The following is a 19,167-nucleotide window of genomic DNA, read 5'->3' as shown; positions in this document are numbered from 1 at the left end:
TCCGGCCAAAGGTAATCTTAACGATTATATAAATATGAAGTACGTTATAAATTTAATACTTTCATGAGTTATTACAACTCCATCTCCATAATTTGAAGTTTGCACAATACATAGCAAATATTCATGGACTAATTAGTCACAATATACATCAATGCATTAAACTCTTGAGCTAATATGGCTAAGCAAAGGTCTTGGATGGAAGAAATCCATGTTGAAGGGAAGCTTCCCATATTTTTTCAACATCGAAAATCTCATCACCGCATTCATTCACATTCCACCCTTCTAAAGCATGTACAATCCCTGCCACACGCCTCGCGCTAATCACACTTCTTGGCAGCCAGTTCTGCTTATATATGTGCACGCACACCCAAAACACAAGCAATTAAGATCTTCAATTGAGGAATTAATACTCAATTAAGATGATTAATTAATAATGGATTGTACAAACCTCACAAGAATGCAAGTTTCCGAATGATTTAGGAGCCACCAATGATGGCGTGTTGAGATAGAAGCAATCATTTCTTATTTTCTTGGGAGGGAACTGAGAGAAAGGAACAAATATAGTTCCCTTTGATGCCATAGACTGCTCGTCCTTTGTTAAATCTTCTCCGACTAACCATACCTGCATCACATTTTATATGTTAATTATCTATAATTATATAAGAGTAAAAATTATAAAAAGTTGATATTGTAAAAGTATTTTACGAGAAGAATCTATAAAACCCACACATAACTATATTTTACTTTACGTATAAATCATCATAATATGTGATCAAACAAGCGTGATGAATAGTGTAAAAGTTCAGTTGTTGTAATATTACTAGAACCGAGGATGCATGTGTTCGGAAACATATTTGGAGTCTGCATGCATGCTACCTTCTGATTATACACATTAGAAGATTGAAAGAGCAAAAGCATACCTTTTGATTAAAGCCATTTGTTATAAGAGCCAAATTGGAGCCATCTTCTGTTGTCAAAGACTTTTTAAGCTTCTCATATTCAATATTTCTAATGGTACTAACCTAAATATGATAAAAGCATAGGTTAATTTCATATACTTATATATTGAAATTCACCACATCAATAATGTAGATATCAATGGAGTTTTACTATAGTACATGGCCATAAAAGGCACAAATTTACTACCTGGATGCCCTTGTGACATAGCGCCGAAACAATGGAACAAGCAACCTTCGACAGCCTACCCCTAAACATAACCTGGGAAGTTCCCACAGGAATGCTATTAAGCACCACCGCGACTACTAAGCTACTACCATCTACCACTTTTACTTTGAGCTTAGGGTGCTTTTCCAAGTAAATTTCGCCGTTTCTATTGAACTCTTCCTCCTGAGAAGTTAGTGGTCAGAAGATAAAACTTTTTTTTTTTGAAATAAAATTGATTCATAAATAAAGTCATACGACATCTAAAATTGATTTATAAATAACCTGAGAAGTTAGTAATCAGAAGATAAAACTTAGCTATATATATTTCATTGTTTTAATAACATAACATTTCGTTGTTTTAATAACATAACATAAAATCAAAGAATAATAATCATAACTTAATTAATAACTTGCCTGATTTAAAAGTCCTAGGCTTACTACTTTGACTCCTTTCTCCTCTGCCTCTAGTATGGCTTCTTCAATCAACTTGTTTATAGCATCTCGCTTCGTTTGTAAGAGATACTACACCAAATATCCAATAATAAAAGGAAAAATTGTCAAAAATATTACAACCTTTGATCCATTTTTAAAAATAAATTTTTGGATTATTTTGTAATAATACAACCTTTAGGGGGTGTTCATTTAAACTAGACAAAATCAATTTTTCGTTGGATTTTGAGGTTACGAAAGATTGTACTGTATTATTTCGTAAAACCCCCTAAAGGTTGTATTATTACAAAATAACATTTTATGTCACTCATAATATATGTTAGTTCCATTTTATGTCACTCATCATATAGAAATAATGTCTGGCTAAGTGAAAATAATTACTCACTTCTTTCTTAAAGCATGGCACAATCCATAATTTTGCCTTAAGCTTCTTAAATGTGTTTCTTTCGATGATGAATGTCCTACCATAGGCCCAAGCTATGAGCGCGGACCAGCATGTGAGAGGCCAGATTAGCCACATGTACCATTTGGAGTTCAAAGGGTTCGAGGCAAGTGAGGCAAACCCAAGCCGGAGATGGTAGACAGACTGCAGAGTTGTCAGATGCGTAAGGTGAACCACATCCGGAACATCTTCCGGCTTCTTCAGAGAACTTTCATAAACTATATCTGTTGATTCATCCATTGTTCCATAGATGTAATCATAGAATGGCATGAAAAGAGAGTAATTTGTCCTGAAACGGGTGTGATGCATAGAGTGATACCTGTAAAATCAGAAAATAGAGCCTTATTACTTTTATGCATTTTAAAATGGAAATTTATCAAAACGGTCCTTTTAAATAGGTCTTTTTGTAGTAAAGGTCCTTTCATAAAAAAGGTGGATCTTTTTATCACACTTAGGTCGTGGAGAGGGTCTTTTGATCGGATTCAAACCATTGACTTTTTTTTTTTTTTTTCAGCCAAAAAAATTCATGTGTGTTGAATATGATCACTTAAAATATAATCCTTTTTCCCCCTTCCCCTCCTCAGCTGGTTCGGTTTGTCTTCAATTGCCTACAATTTTAATGTGAGAGACTAGAATCGGAGTTTGATGATCTTTTTTTTTCTTCACAAAATAGGTTTCACTACAAGAAAAAGGTCTAATTCCGACGGACATGAAAATTCGTCGGAAAACACTTAATTTCCGACGGATTTATTTTTCGTCGGAAATTTGCGACGAATTTGGAATTTTCGTCTTAAATTAAGTGTTTTCCGACGGATTTTATTTCGTAGGAAATTTTCGACGGAATATTCGGTCGGAAATTAAAGCTTCCGACGGAATATTATATGTTTTCGACGGAATTTATTTAATTTTTTTTAAAAAAACCCAAACCCCCAAACCCTAATTAAAAACGGCGCCCCTCCCTCTTTATATTCTAATTTCTCTTTCTCTCTCCTCTCTTCTCACTCCACCTTTCTTCTCACTCACTCTCCTCTCTTCCTCTCATCCTGCCTCTGCTTCTTCGCCCCTTATCACCTTTTCCCCTTTCTTTTTCAGTTTTTTCTTCTCATCCTTTTCCCCTATACTCACGCATGAACATTGAACTCAAATGGGGTTTTAATTTTTTGTATAAATTAAGGTTTTTCATGTCAAATTTGACCATGAAAACTCTAGATCTAGAGTTTTCATGGTCAAATTTGACATTTAAAACCCAAAAACATGCCAATTTCGGAGTTTTGTTGGTGAATTTCAAGGTATGTTATTTTTCCTTATTTGTTTTTGGTTTTTGCGATTTTTTTTTTATTTTATGGTGATTTTGGATGAATTGCGATGATGGTGGACTCGTGGGCAGTGGCGATGGACTCGTGGGTTAAGATCTGGTCGCGGTCTGGATCAGTTTAAGGGTGGTCAGTTTTAGGGTCGTGGTCTGGGTGGGTCTGGGTCAGTTTAAGGGTGGGTGGCGATGGTGGTGGTCTGTAGTGGCAGTTGGTTAAGGTTTAGTGGTGGTCTGATGTGGCAGTGGGTGGCGATGGTGGTGGTCTGATGTGGTTGGTGGTGGTGGTGATGTGGGTTTGGTTGGGGTTGACAGGGGCTTTATGGGTGGTTGGAGGTGGTGATACGCCGTGCCGGTGGTGGCACGGCGTATTTTTGTTAATTTTCCAAAAATAGTTTCCTATAAATTCGGTCAGAAATTTCCGACGAAATTCGCCGGTGCCGGAAATTGTCTCACGACGAAAATAGGGTTCGTTTGCGTTAAGGTTGACGATGAAAAAATTAGGGTTTATTAAAGGGATAAGGGAAAAAATGGATTTTTGTGCAAGGCATGTGAAATTTTTTTGTTGGAAAAAATAGTTAACTGTCGGAATCTTGTCACAACCTAAGTGCAATAAAAGGGTCTTTTGTGTCGCCATTACAACAAAAAGACCTATTTAAAAGGACCTTTATGATAAATAATTTTCCTTTTAAAATAGATCGAGAATTGTATTGTACAGTACATGTTAAGTCACTTACGAGGGAGTGTACATGAGATATTTGAGTGGAGGAATCATATCAAACACCCATTTCGGAATGACCTCAAAGTTGCAATGACCCATGCTGTTCATAAAGTCGATGTAAGTGAGATACAACGCCACAGTAGCTATAGAGATAGTTCCCATGAATGTGGTTACCATCAATGGTAATCCAAGGATAAAATAATATGCTATGTGTTCAGCAAATGGATGAATCACAGCTGCAACCAAAAAAATATTGTCCTAGATTAAACATATATAATAATGATGAGTAACATATAACAAGGTCTAGTTGAATTAGTTACTCCACCTATTTCCAATTGATATAACAGTACGTTCAACTCAACATTAATTAATCTTATTTTGATTCATATACAATATGTATTTTCCAGGATGTTTGATCATTATATACAATGCCTATTTTGTGTTGACGACTTACCAGTATGGGGTTGAGATACAATAGAAGAATGGTGATGAGAGTGGTAGCGAGAGTAAAGGAAGTGATGGTGTAGAGCGCGATGTAACCAATAGTAGAGAAACTCAACAGGACCAATATGAATTATGAAAACTAGAAGGAGACCATCCATTCTCCATAAAGGCATGTTCTTTGCATCCTCTAGCACCCAATATGAAATATAGAATAAGATCCCATTAAACAGAATCTGGTCATCCCTGATTGTATAATTTACCACATACATAAAATAAACGTGTCACATTTATACAAAGAAAAACGGAAAAAAAAAAATTACTACCTTCGTTTCATATTATTTGTAACGATTTGACATAAAGTAGAGAGGAAAAATGTCTAATCGTTGCAAATAATATGTAACGGAGGTAGTATATAAACATGTAACTGTCATTATTGATACTATTGCCAAGGAAAAACAAGCAACATGGATGTAAGTTGAGGATGATAAATTACGTTACCATTTGCTTTCCCTGTCAACTTGCTCAAAGTCGATACTCCTATCGACAATAAGGTTGTTGCCTTTGGCTGTTCGATATCGAGACAGACTTATCCATAGCTGCTGGTGAAGCATCCTCCATAGCATACAAAAGAACACAAAGAGATAGAATGGATTTCTCTCATCCGATCTCGCTAAGTACAAGTATATGCTATGAATAATACCTGGTGCCACTAAAACATACTGCAACCCATACAATTAAATCAACTAGTTAGAGGTTATTTTTAACTGTCATTCCATCAGCAATCAGCATACATGAAATTTTATATTTGTAATGATGAAATTTTGTTGATTTAGACTTTTTGAACGAAGATGTAACATCCAGGAGTAGACGCCTTAGAAAAAGTCATACTCCTGATAATACAGTATTAAAGTAAGTCAATATATTCTCCACTGTATGCCAAAATAAGGAAAACTCTTGGCGCATAGGCGCTATATATTTTGCAGTTGTAAATATTAACAATAGTATAAAATACCGGTAAATAGTACCATTATATTGAATGGTGTAAATGTGTAATGGTATAAATATTTTTTCTAATGGTACAAATAAATATGTAAATGTTGTATCAAATATTGTATTATACCATTGTGAGATATAATAGTACTACTAATACAACCTATAATCTAGTGGTACTATATACATGTACAATAAATAAAAAAAATAAAATAAAATAAAATAAAATTACCATTATAGATGTCGAACTACTATTATGCCCTCCAATGTGTTTCCAAAACACAAAGGGTTTATGCGCCTAGATGCACTACTCCCAAAATAAGTCAATATATTCTCCACTGTATTAAAATACACTGGAAAGATCTTGCCAAAATAAGTCATGCTCATGGTTTTAGAATATATTAGAAAAAGTCATCCCATTTACTAAAAACTAATACAACTTAGAAAAAGTCATATTTGTTCTTTTGAAAAGGGGCATATCTTAGAAATTCAACAATTTTAATGACGACATAACTAAGAAAACCCTTTCAAATTTTATGTTCTCCATGGGTGAATGAAATGTATGCGAAATATATAGAATTTGAGATAAACTTATTCATCCTATATATATATGGGGAAATAAAATTTCTCATTTTCAAAAGTAAAATGTCAAGTTTTTTTGTGTTGACAGAGGTTGTAGATGGGAAAAAGCCTGTTGGTTTATTTATTTATTTAGTCTTTACATATAAGAAGAAGAAATAAATTGCTTTCAAATACTACATCATATTTAGTGGTTCATTTGATAGTACTAAAAATATATGATTAAAACTATAAGAAAATTCAATGTTACATATTTCATATTAAATAATTTTGTTTTAAATATTTTGAAATGAATATATATAAATATTAAAATTTTTAAACCGTGCATCGCATAATTGCTATACTAGTACTATTAAGATTGTGAGATACAGTCCGACCAAATGGTCAAATACTTTTTGGTTGCCACGTGTTCTTAATAGGTCATAGGTCATGCAAAATACTTAGATGTTGTAGAATATATATATATATATATATATATATATATATATATATATATATATATATATAATATATATATATATATATATATCATGAATTTGTTAAAAATTAAAAAAAAAATTTTAAAAAATGAAACAAATACGCAATAAATAGCAATGACGAAGATATACTTGTAGTAAAATAGAGAGTACACCTTGAAGTTACCGAGAGGTTCCCACGGCCAGTGAGAAAAGATGCCAGGAGTAGACGCCATACACTTTTATTTCTCTCTTACAACTTTAAACTAAGTAATTAGCACTCTCTCTTAAATTAATTAAAGCTACGACTTTATTACTATTATTATTATTATTCAAAGCCTATATATAAGCTACGTCCAACTTTATTATCATTCTCTCTTAACTTAATTATAGGAGGAGCCTGTAAGTAAGTGGCCCTACCCCTATCCCCGAGCGATTTGCTTGAGGCAACTAGCCAAGCTCTTCGTGGCGACACTCACACCAGATGTTTAATGAATATATCAATATATAATCTTAAAATAAGAAGAAAAAAAATATACGAGTAATTCCTTCGTTTTTATTTATTAAATCTTGATTTTATGCTTGTCAATACATTACTTTGGCTATTAATATCTTTAATTATATTTTTGTAAAAATTATAAAAAAATTAATATTTAACAAGTAGATATTAAGGTGAATCTAACTAGATTTCACGTATATATTTGACCTTACGGTTAAATCACAAAAGATTGTCAAAGAAGATTATGTAATTAAATAGTGTCAAATTAAAGTCTTTATGGTGCAATAAAAGAAAAACAAAGGAAGTAGATCAAATGTACAATATCTTTAATAGACTGGTTCACACTTATTTATTGTGAACCAATAATATTAGAGACACTATGGTTGTTTTATTACAAAAATTAAAAAAAATGGTCACTATATTAAAATAAAGGTTATTATGTTGGAATAAAAGTCATTGTGCCATTATAAAAGCTAGAGGGGGTTATTATTTTATTTTATATATGAATAATACAAGTTATATTTTTAAAATTAGGGTCACTATGCTCAACATAACATTGTACTTTAGGTTCATAATAATAATAAAGGTCACACAAGTTTTGATAAATGCTGCTATGTTAAAAATAAGGTTAATATATTAAAATTATGATATGTAGTATGTTCCATATAAAGTCAGCTGCGTGCGTATAAGTCTCGGGTTCACAATGATATTTTTGTGGATTAGCTCCACGCAAGTTTTTTCCTATCAATTGAGCAAAAAGATCCTTGCCTTGATGGATAAAGGGGTTACATGCAATGAAAAAAATGAGATTATTCTTTTAGTATATAAGGTGGGATTTTTCTTTTAATAGGAATAAAAAAAAAAAAAAAGGGAAAGAGGTTGCTCAAATGTTCGAACAAATGGGTCAATTTTTTTATTTTATTTTTTTTAATTAATTGATAAAATTAGGAATTAATGACAAAAACACGCATAGATTAGTGTAATTAGTGTGTTTTTGTCATGATTTTCTGAATTTACACAATTTTCAAGAGTGTTTTTAATTCTTACATGTAGCCCTAAGGGCTATGTATAACATGTTTCTATATATAATACTAATTGATAGATAAAATATACTCCGTAATAACATTGATCTAAAACAAAAATTAATGCTTGAATTCATATATTAATTATTAAATAATTAAGGATTTTGGCCAGCTAAATAATTGAGTGAATAATATCGAGAAGAAACATCATAACATAGGCTAACTGCCTTAGTCAAATCACAGATCACACAGATTAAAGTGAAATTCAAAAATAGAAGTTTTAATGTCGGCAACTATCATGCATCGATCTTGTATCACTCCACGAGTGTATAACTTGACGATAATGACTCGAACAAATTAAACATGGATATATTAATTTCTGGTCTTTATATTTAAATTAAAAGTTGGGTACGTAGTAGTAGTATTATTATTATTATTATTATTATTATTATTATTATTATTATTATTATCAAAAACCAACAATGTCAATCAATTTAGAAGAAATTGGTGGGGAGTCGAGATACAATTTAGGTCCTCACCCCTCTAGTTATAGCAAATCCGATCCTGTTAGTCTTAGCGAACGCCTGAATCCGCTTCAACAGCGCAATAACATCCTTCCCTAATTCCCCCACGAAGAAAAGGAGAAAGAAAGAAAACCATAGCAAATAGGTAATAGACATGCAACGTGCCCCATACTTCTCTAGCTTCCAAAAATTGAAATGATCCCGACAAAACCAATAATTATTGATTCCGACAAAAGACAATTGACACCCTATCATTTCAATTTATTTTTGTTAGCACTAAACAGTTAACAGTATAAGATATTAAGAAAGGCAAGAACCACATTGAAATGATAGGGTGCAAAATCTCTTTTGTCTGGATCAATTTGTACTGGTTTCGGCCTCCACCATTGCCGGTTTACTGTGGGATGATGTAATAATTTCCGCCGTTTAGCATTACTTCACCATCGATCCTACTCATTTACACGCTAGGTATAACATCGTTCTCTTATTTTCTTTCCATTGCTTTTATTTATTTATTTAAGGCATTTAATTTTAACAGAATTTGGTTAAGAAATATAGAATTGTGATTTAGTAATAATCGAATTTTTATTGTGGGAATTAGAAATCATGAGTTTATTATCAGGTTTCAAATCGAATAGGGTGTTAAATTGGTGAATTGTGTAGCCATGATTACCAAAGTAACCACCTTCGTAGCGTAGGGAAGTTGAAATTATAAGAGAAATCTTGAGATGCACCAATTTCAATTTCTTGTTAATTATTTGTGGCTGTTTTAATTTGAGTTAATTCTTGGTATTTTAATCAACAGTTGGTAGAAGTTTTGAATAAGTATTTAGTTGTGCAATGGATCCCTCTATCATGAAGCAACTCAGAGAGGATGAGGTATTTAATCCTCTATTGCCGATGTTTTCTAAGTACTTGTATATTACTTTGTGTTGTAAATTTCTAAGTATGTTTTGGTTGCCTTAGAGATGTGCCAGTCTTGGCAGTTAGTTTTGCTTATCTGATCCGTCAATAACCCCTCACTTTAACATTTTTCAAAAGATTTCAATTGAATAATGCAAATGAAGTAAGTAGTAAAATATGGATGGTATATAATACTATGTATTATGAATTTTTTTGACGGGAACTATGTATTATGAAATTCAAGCAAAGTAAATTTGGTGAAAACTGAAAAATTATTATTAAACTTAATTCATTGAAATTTTATTATTTTGTATTGAAATTCTAGCATAGTGCATTATTTTGTATTGAAAAAACATCCACTATTATTTAATTTTTATAGGGAAAAAAGTTTGTGACGCGCATCCATTATTATTTAATCAGGGGTAGCACGAGCCCCTCGGGATACGTAGGTCGTTTGCCAGTGGTCACCAGATAAGAATGTTAGTTGTTAGCTTGTTGCTAATGCTAGCTAGGGCCTAGACCCGACATGTTAAGTGATAGGATGAAACTAAGTTTTCACTGTACTACATTTACAATAACAAAAATGTGAACTACAATTGTGGTAGATGTAGAACAATAATTACTACATTTACAATAACAAAAATGTGAACTACAACTGTGGTAGATGTAGAACATTCAGTTTTATGTTCTTTTTTTTTTTTATATCTAAAGAAAATCTGTAATGTTAATAAAGAACATGATAATATAATGTAATGAATATTATTCAATCACCATACTCTAAAGACAAAAGTCAAAGAACATTTCAAAATAAACAATGAATATTTTAACATTGTACTGACAATCAAAGAACATGGAGATAAAGAACATTATTTAATCATATGTTCTTTTCACTTTAGGTTTATGTTCCTACATTTTACTACTATTTTCTTTTCACTATATGTATATATATATTCTTTACATTTAATAGTATGTTTTTTTTAAAAGTAATTATATATTCATTATATTTCTATAATATGTTCATTCTGCCTTTTTTTTTTTTTTTTTTACTCAAACGTATACAGTATGCACCAATAAGGATGGTGCATAAGCCTCCAGGATCCAAGCTTTGTTTCTTAATACCCATTAAATTTTAAATTAACCAATCTTCTTTCTTTTACAACGACAATTATTCACATAATTAATTCAATAGACATTTTACTCAAACACTTATCAATTTATATGAAAAAAAAAAAAAAAGTGTGTGATGATTAAGAGAATCATGGTGAAGAGAAGTGATTTACAAAGTCCAAAAAAAATGTTGTAGATATGTAGATATGTCATATGTGCAATAGATACAGTTATGCGGACAAAGTACTTTGAAAGTAAGACATTTATGATAATGTTTACCAACAAAATTGATTTGAGAACAAGTCAAACGTGAATATTATATAGTCATTGTGATCTAATTTGAAGCAAGGGTGTGTGTTGGAATTGGAATATGTGCTTCAAATTGTTAATGCGTAATTAATTAACACAGGGCATGCTTGGATTGAGAGAAATACATTAAAGGGGTAATAAAAGTCAATCTTTAAAAAACAAAAGTAATTAGAGGTGGTGATGTAGCAGTCCTAATGTTTACAAATGAAATAAGATAGTTGTGCCATTAGGAAATGAGAGATGGAGGGATTATTACTCTCATAATAAGGGTAATAGTTACCCACCCTCCCCCTAGTGTAACTATTGCCTCCAAAATGAGGGTATTAATTCTTCTTTCTTTACCTCATACCATACCATCACCACATAATTTTCTTACAGTCACATCATCACTATCTCCTTCTTCCCTATTTTCACATTCATTTTGCTTAGTTTGACTTTTATTACCCCCTTAATATATTACCCCCAATCCAAGCATGCCTATTAATGTAAAGGAATTTGCTCTCCAAAGCGATTAGTTTGCCTTAGCGGACTCTTAAGAGTAGTGGGTTTAGTGGGTTAATGCTAGGCATCATCATCATCGAATCATGTTCACAATGTTTAAATACAAAATTAGTTTCATCTCTATAACTATAATTTAAACACATTCAAGCAAAGCATGCTCACGATGTTTTGATGTCAACCGACTGCAAATAGTAGCTCTACTAAACTCAGCTTACATATAATAATGCTTTGGATGATTTTTGACTCAAGATCAATTGATACTATTCGACATGGTGTTATTTGGATGATTATTACGGACTATAGAGTAGCCTTTTAACTTCCAGGTTCAATATATCTTAATTAGACAAGTGTAATGTACATCATTTATTATAGAGTGTTAAATGTTAATTGTGAAATCTAGTGACTTGAAATCTTGAGCTGATTCAAGTTGGAGGTGATATCTTGTTTCAAATGTTTTCCAACGATAGGTCATATGGCCAATTTCGATTAGAAATGAGAAAGTTATGTGCCCTTCATAGCTTGTCCATGCTTGGTCGCGTGAGCGTTTTTTTGCTTCCTAATTTTGGGTACGTTTATGACAGCTACGTTACTAATGCTATTCATTGGGGAATAATTAGAGTTTTCTTATGTTATACAGTATAAGAAATCATTGGGTGGACAATTATTAAATGTTTAAGTAGTGCTCAGATTAATTAGCCTAGCCAATTCAAGCCAATATGTAATACTCTATTCGAGATGTTTTGTGAGATAAAGATAGTTGTATCTCCTTGATTATATCTCTTGTTTATCCTCAGAACGATGTACATTTCATGTCATTTTTATCCGAATATTATATTTGCATTAATTTATCTAATCCCCCACCTTCTTTTTGAAGTGTTACATTTTTAATTTCTAACGTGACTTTTTTTTTTTTTTTTTTTTTTTTTTTTGTGTTTTTTTGGAGTTTCCAAATGGTACCACTAAATTTGATTTTTCCAAATGGTACCCTTATTTTATCTTTCTTCCAAATAGTACAATTACCCTTATTTTAGTCTAATAGCTACGTACAGTAGGTTTACTAAACTCTAAACCTAATTAACAGTGGATTTACTATAGCTATTAGATTTTTTTTTTTTTTTTTTTTTTTGAACAATACTATAGCTATTAGATTAATAATTCAATAGTACTATATAATTGAGTATGCAAATTATAGGGTAACTAAATTAAGAGAATTGGTCGTTCATTTGAATTACTGAAGAAAAACATAAAAGAAATCAAAAGAGAAAATGAAATAATGACCGTTATCGAGTGCGTGGTTTCAAATATCAGCAAACGACATCTTTAGTCATACTAAATTACATGTAAAATCACGGACCGTTGCAAGGTTGGCTTTCTAAGTGATTGAGTAAATAGTGTGTTTTTTGTACAAATTAAAATTTCGCCACTTGCAATTCCTTTTATTCAATTTACAGGTGTGTGTACCCGATGATGATAACATGCTATACCCTAAGTGACAAGGACATTTGAGGTAAGAAGATTACTAGCAAAATGTGTACCAAATAAAATACAAGTAAAAAATTAAAAATAAATAAATAAAAATAAAACTACCCTAAATAGTTGATTGGTCAACAAATTCGACGGGTTGTATGTCACTTTAGCTACTTGCTTGGCCTTTGTTCTGATCCTATAAATATGTCAAGCCAAGTGAGCTTATATCATCTTTGTCAAAAACTTATTTCATCATATTATAAACAAATCCAATCTACAAGTAAATCAAACTTAGCTATATTTTTGTGAGTTTGATCATGGATTTCGGAAGCATAACCGAGTTTTTAAGCAACAAAACTATCTTAGTTACCGGTGTAACGGGCTTCATTGCTAAGAGTAATAATTTCTCTATTTCCCTTAATAAAATACTATATTGTATAAGGGTCTGTGCAAGCAAACCCTTAACATAAGGCTCCAAGTTCATAGGGCCCCGAATTTTGAAGCCTAAATGATTTTTCTTTTTCTTTTTTTTTTTAACATAAAAATTGCTTCCTTTTGCTTTCCCCATTAAATCAACTTTCAAGTTTCAATTATACGCTTACATGGTTCAATATTCAAGATTATACTAGAAGTGATAAAAAAAATAAAATAAGTCGGGTTGGGTTAGGGTTTAACATCATATCTCGTGTCCTAACCCGCAAAAAAAATATCAAACTTGTCTGCCCAAAGTGGGATTTCGGGCTGGTTTCAGGTTTTTAGGCTTGCCCAAACCCGCCTTATTCATATATATGCTTTTCATTCTAATTCCTCATAAATATTTTGTTTGACAAAATCTTCGATACCACTCATCTTCCTCTCTTAATCGACAATTAATTAATTTGAAGTCATGTGTTGTGAGTTGTGACATTGCTGTTATTTTATTTATTTCCACTTTTCTCCATTTTTAATATATGCTCCAACCTCCTCTTGCATATGGGTATTTTTATTTTTGGTTGCTTTTGGGAGGTGAAGAAGATGAAACTTTGAAATTTGAAGTCGTGTATTGCGACTTTGCTGATTATTTTATTTTATTTTATTTTATAATTAAAAATATGGAGAATAAGATTATACTTGATATGCTTTGTATCTAGCATGGGGACTTTAGTCATAATTTGAATAAAGTTTGGCTTAAATTTGAATTTATTTATTATTATTATTATTTTTTTTCATATACCAGTAGACACTAATATACGATTATACGTAATAATTTTAATACAGTTTTGATATTTTTTTATAAATAAATTATAAATATGAAAATACATACATTTTTTTATGATTAGAAGCCCACTTTTTAATATTATTAGAACAGGGCCTTTAAAATATTTAAGACCACCCACAGTATTACATACATAAACATAGTGTTATTATGTGCATGCTAGTTTAACATACTTCCTAAGGTTATTTTTTAACGTGTACACTTTAATATATATGTACCATGAATTGCAGTACTTGTGGAGAAGATACTTAGGGTTCAACCAAACGTGAAAAAGTTGTACCTTCTTGTAAGGCCTAGAGATGCTCAGGCAGCCGATGTTCGGCTGCAAGATGAGGTATACTACGACCACAAAGTTATATACTTCGTATAAAATTTATCGAACGACTACTATATGTACATAGTACATTAGTACTGTTTATTTTCTTATACCGTTGGAAGTACGTGTAATAACATATATATCTTACGTCGTATTTTGTTATTATGTCTTGGACGTAGGTTTTAGGCATGGAGTTGTTCAAAGTGTTAAAAGAAAATTTGGGAACAAATTTTGAGGCTTTCATGTCGGAGAAAATAAGTGTAGTTGCTGGTGATATTTCGTACGAGAACTTGGGACTTACTACTGATCAAATGAAAGATATGTACAAGAGAATAGATATAATTATTAATGTTGCAGCAACTACAAAATTTGATGAAAGGTATACATTAAACTAATTATATTAACGAATTTATTTTAGATTAAATTTATACATAAATAGTAATACGAATAGTTTATTTTGAAACGAAGGAAATATAGTTAATTAGGAATGAATTGATTTTAATGAGTGTAGGTATGACATTGCACTGGGCGTGAACACCCTTGGAGCAAGAAACGTCGTAAAATTTGCAAAGACTTGTGCTAATATACAGTTGCTCATCCATGTCTCAACTGGTATGTGATCGAATTCAAAGGTTTTATCCGATGATTTTAGATAATCATATATATATATATATATATATATATATATATAATTAGCTAACAAAATTTAACTAATTTTGTGTTTCAGCGTTCGTGTGTGGAGAGAAAAAAGGATTAATATTTGAAAGTCCATATGCCATGGGTGAGACACTAAATGGTGTAAATGGGTTGGATATTGATTATGAGAAGAAGCTTGCTGAACAAACATTAAGTAATCTTAAAGCGAAAGATCTTCCCGAAAAAGAAATCAGACTAATGATGCAAAATTTAGGGAATCAAAGGTATGAATTTTACAAGTATAGTCAATTTAATTTGATATATGGCTAACAACATTAAATTTATTCATATATCTTACATCCCAATTAAGCTTAATTTATATCCAACAGTTCGAGTTTAACTTTAAGATCAAGGGTTTGAAATCTAAGTCTCTATTATTGAAAAATTTTGAAAGAGCCGAGAAGTTCTCAATTTTCCTTGGCCAATCTAATTCTATGCTCGGACGTGATCTAAAATTTTCTACTCTAAATTGATTTTCTAATTTAACTAAACTTGGACCTTATTATATATGCACTAATTCTTAAGAAAAACAAATCGAGTGATAACTTGTAATTTTCATAAGTTTTTATGTATATGAAGATATTTAATAAACAAACACAAATAATTAAACAGATTTGGTCTAACTACTATGTCGATATGATATGATGTGATCACTTTCGAAATAATTAATCAAGTGCTCAATTATATGTATGTACTTAAATAAGTTGAAGTGAAAAAATCTTAATTATTATGTTCAATGCTCTCATTAATCAAATATATTAAAATCTTATAGGACCACATACACATTAGTCGTTCTATTACATGTTTAGAGCCATTTTGTCCTCTTTTCATATTAATGCCACATTTTTCGTATAATCAACCAAAGGTTATTAGGAGTATTAAAAATCTATAGGTTCATTGACACTTCAAATAATTGATTTGATATTAGTGTTCTTATTTACTACATAAATTAGGGCAAAACATTACGGATGGCCAAATACTTACGTTTTTACAAAGGCAATGGGAGAGATGCTTGTAGGGCATTTCCGAGGCAATTTACCAGTGGTTATCATGAGGCCTACCATCGTGTGTAGCACATTGAAAGAACCCTTCCCTGGTTGGGTTGAAGGTTGCAGGTATATATTTTGAACTTAATATCATGTTTAATACGAAATTTTTAAGAATATAATCTTATGTAACTATTACTGAATCGTGTTCATGATCTATATATATACTACCGATGTATTCATACAACTAGCTAGTTAGTCACCCCGACTCAAGTCACTCTACACGATTTGTAAATGTAACTTTGTGTGATTCAAGTAATGGATGACTAAATCGACTTAATATGTATATCATATCGACATAGTGTATATGCTAAGTTTCCTTACCTATATTGGATTTTATAAACTAAGTCTCTCTAATACAATAGCTCTATTACAAACTATTGAACTTATTGGTACAAAGTAGTACGAAATATTAAAATTTTCATTTCTACTTATTTGATTGCAGGACTATTGATAGTGTGGCCGTGACCTATGGAAAAGGTATCCTAAGTATCTTTCCTATAGATAGGAATATGGTCTTTGACTTGGTTAGTCCTCCCTTACCCTTTTCATTTATTATAAGTAATCGTCTCAAGTTACTTTCTCCATTTGACTTTTCAATTTCCGACCATAAAACCTTAATAAAACCGATAAATCAATTTATATCATTATTTGCGAATTTTGGCTATAATTTTGATGATGTTAACCAATTAATAACTATGCAGATACCTGCAGATATGTTTGTGAATTCGATAATTGTGGCAATGAAAACCCATGTTTGTATACCTTGTTTGACAATATATCAAGTCGGAACCTCATACAGAAATCCTGTAACTTTTAAAGAGTTGCATGACATTCACTATCATTACTTCACTAACAATCCATGGATCAATGGTGAAGGTAACCCTGTCATAGTTCGGAAAGGTCTTGTGTTGAACAACATAAAGATATTCGAAATCATTCTCTTCGTATGTCAATTCTTTATTCAAACCGTAAGTTTAATTTTGTTTTATAATTCAACAATAATGTTTTCACTTATCCTTTAAAATTAAGGAAAAATACACTTTAATAATCCCAACTATGGGCGATTTACCTACAATAATCCCAATTAACGTTTATTCTACAATAATCCCAACTATTAGGTCAGTTTTCCTCCAGCAGTCCCAAACCGGTCAACAAAAGTCAACAACCTATTATTGAAGGTTGTTTGACACGTGTCAGCGTGTGAGTGGTTCTAAAAAAATTAAATAAAAAAAACAAAAAAAAACAAAAAACCAAAAAAAAATCTGGCAGCCACCATTCCAGCCCTTAACCACCACCTCCACATCCTGCTGCAACCCTAAAACACCACCTTCTCCAGCCACCCACGCCGGAAACGACTCCCAAGACCAGCCGCACCCTCGAAACCGGCCAAAACACCTAAACTTGGCCGTGAAACCACCAGCAGCGGCCCTAAATCGCACCGCAAAACACTAGGGCCAACCCCCAACCCCTCGAAAAATGGCCATCCGTCTCCCCTAACCCTAAAAAACGACCCTCCTTCTTTCCCCAACCTTCGAATTCGCCCCCATGGGAAGTTTCAAGGGTGTAGGAAGGGAGGAGGAGTGGTTGATTTTTTTTTTTTTTTTTTTTGAATTGATTTTCCGGCGAAGGGGTTGTAAGGGAGGAGAGTGGTTTTAGGGGGTTGGGGTTGATCGGGGGTGTGTGTTTCGAGGGTAGGGAGGGCCGACCGGCCGTTTTCGGGAAGTTAGGGAGGTGGTCGGCCAGTTCCGATTGACTGTGGGTGGCTGGGAACGGCGGTGGTTGGCTGGGTTGGGCTGATTCGATTTTTGTTTTTTTTTTTATTTTTTAAATAAGCCAATCATGTGATGACATGTGGCATTTAAAAAACAAAAAAAAAAAGTTTACCCTCTCAGCAGGTAACCGGTTTTTGGGACTGCTGGAGGAACACTGACCCAATAGTTGGGATTATTGTAGAATAAACGTTAGTTGGGATTATTGTAGGTAAATCGTCCATAGTTGTGATTATTAAAGTGTATTTTTCCTAAAATTAATTATTATTGCGATTTTATCTAATTACTCAATTTGTTTTCAGATTCTATTATTTGCTACTAGAATGGGTCTTAGTGACTTGCAACGTACCTTGTTTAACTTCGATAAAAAGCTGAAAAAAGCTATGAAATTGGTCAACTTGTACAAACCCTACTTGTTCTTTAACAGCATGTAAGTTCAACTTTTGAGCTTCATAATAACATAACTTTTTTATTTAATTCTCTAGCTATTCAATTCTTATGACTAGTAAGAGTAATTGTATCCTTGCTAATGAATGGTTTCTCTTTATAGATTCGTCGATACAAATACCGAAAATTTGATCAAAACTGCCCGTGAAAATGGTTTGGATGAAGATGTGTTTAACTTCGATCCGTTGTGCATCAATTGGAAAGACTACTTCATCAATATTCACATTCCATCAATTGTTAAATATTTGTTCTAGTTGGTATCTTTGTCAGATTTGCAAGGCCTTGATCAACATGTTATTAGTTCGATCAATTTCTTAAACAATCTAGTAACTATGCACTCTTCGGCCTCATTTAAACAAAGAGTTGATGTATCATATATATAAATCTCGAATACTCATGTATGTGGAAAATTTTATTTACGAAGACTATATTATATAATTAAATCAATAAGAGTTAGTACATATAATAAAATTTTTAATTTTTGTTGCTACATCGATTTATCATTATCTTAAGTGTTTTATAAATAAACAGTTTTTAGGCCCGGAGCCCCGGACGATTTCTCATGTTACTGCATTATTTCCACGATAAAAATCTTTATTAACATTTATTTTTTATAGAATGACATGTAATATGGTAATAGCTTAGTGGCTAGCACTTTTAAGATTAAGCTTAAGGTTGTGTGTTCAAATCTTGTACCATATTTTTAAACACGGTGTGAAATTAAATTAAACAAGAGAGTGCAACATGGC

At 31.9% G+C, this 19,167-nt stretch overlaps 2 protein-coding genes across 7 annotated transcripts; one reads left to right on the top strand and one right to left on the bottom strand.

The window, feature by feature from the left end:
• Positions 1–178: 178 nt before the first annotated feature.
• Positions 179–6,790, bottom strand: LOC145625106 (very-long-chain aldehyde decarbonylase CER1-like). Its single transcript, XM_081678210.1, has 10 exons — positions 6,731–6,790; positions 5,029–5,249; positions 4,541–4,773; positions 4,103–4,322; positions 2,000–2,375; positions 1,579–1,686; positions 1,147–1,347; positions 921–1,022; positions 449–622; positions 179–343 (listed from the first exon to the last, which is right to left on the bottom strand). The coding sequence occupies exons 1-10, from the start codon at positions 6,788–6,790 to the stop codon at positions 179–181; spliced, it is 1,860 nt and encodes a 619-aa protein (XP_081534336.1).
• A 1,959-nt stretch (positions 6,791–8,749) lies between these two features.
• On the top strand, positions 8,750–18,879 carry LOC145624885 (alcohol-forming fatty acyl-CoA reductase-like). Of its 6 annotated transcripts, XM_081678082.1 has the most exons (11): positions 8,753–9,067; positions 9,405–9,478; positions 14,372–14,475; positions 14,637–14,836; positions 14,969–15,069; positions 15,185–15,377; positions 16,107–16,268; positions 16,645–16,726; positions 16,904–17,170; positions 18,274–18,401; positions 18,522–18,879. In XM_081678082.1, exons 4-11 carry the CDS (start codon positions 14,646–14,648, stop codon positions 18,670–18,672), a joined length of 1,275 nt encoding a protein of 424 aa, XP_081534208.1. In that variant the 5' UTR covers positions 8,753–9,067; positions 9,405–9,478; positions 14,372–14,475; positions 14,637–14,645; the 3' UTR covers positions 18,673–18,879. The 6 variants fall into 6 exon arrangements, 4 of the variants coding, with proteins under 4 accessions (XP_081534239.1, XP_081534208.1, XP_081534166.1 ...); XM_081678113.1 differs by lacking the exon at positions 9,405–9,478 and having other exon boundaries at positions 8,750–9,067; XM_081678040.1 differs by lacking the exons at positions 8,753–9,067; positions 9,405–9,478 and adding an exon at positions 12,927–13,282 and having other exon boundaries at positions 16,904–17,146.
• Positions 18,880–19,167: the final 288 nt, after the last annotated feature.

This window comes from Chenopodium album, chromosome 1 (genome assembly GCF_948465745.1).
Source record: "Chenopodium album chromosome 1, dcCheAlbu1.1, whole genome shotgun sequence".
Classification (NCBI taxonomy): Eukaryota; Viridiplantae; Streptophyta; class Magnoliopsida; order Caryophyllales; family Amaranthaceae; genus Chenopodium; species Chenopodium album.
This window is presented reverse-complemented; position numbering and strand designations above follow the sequence as displayed.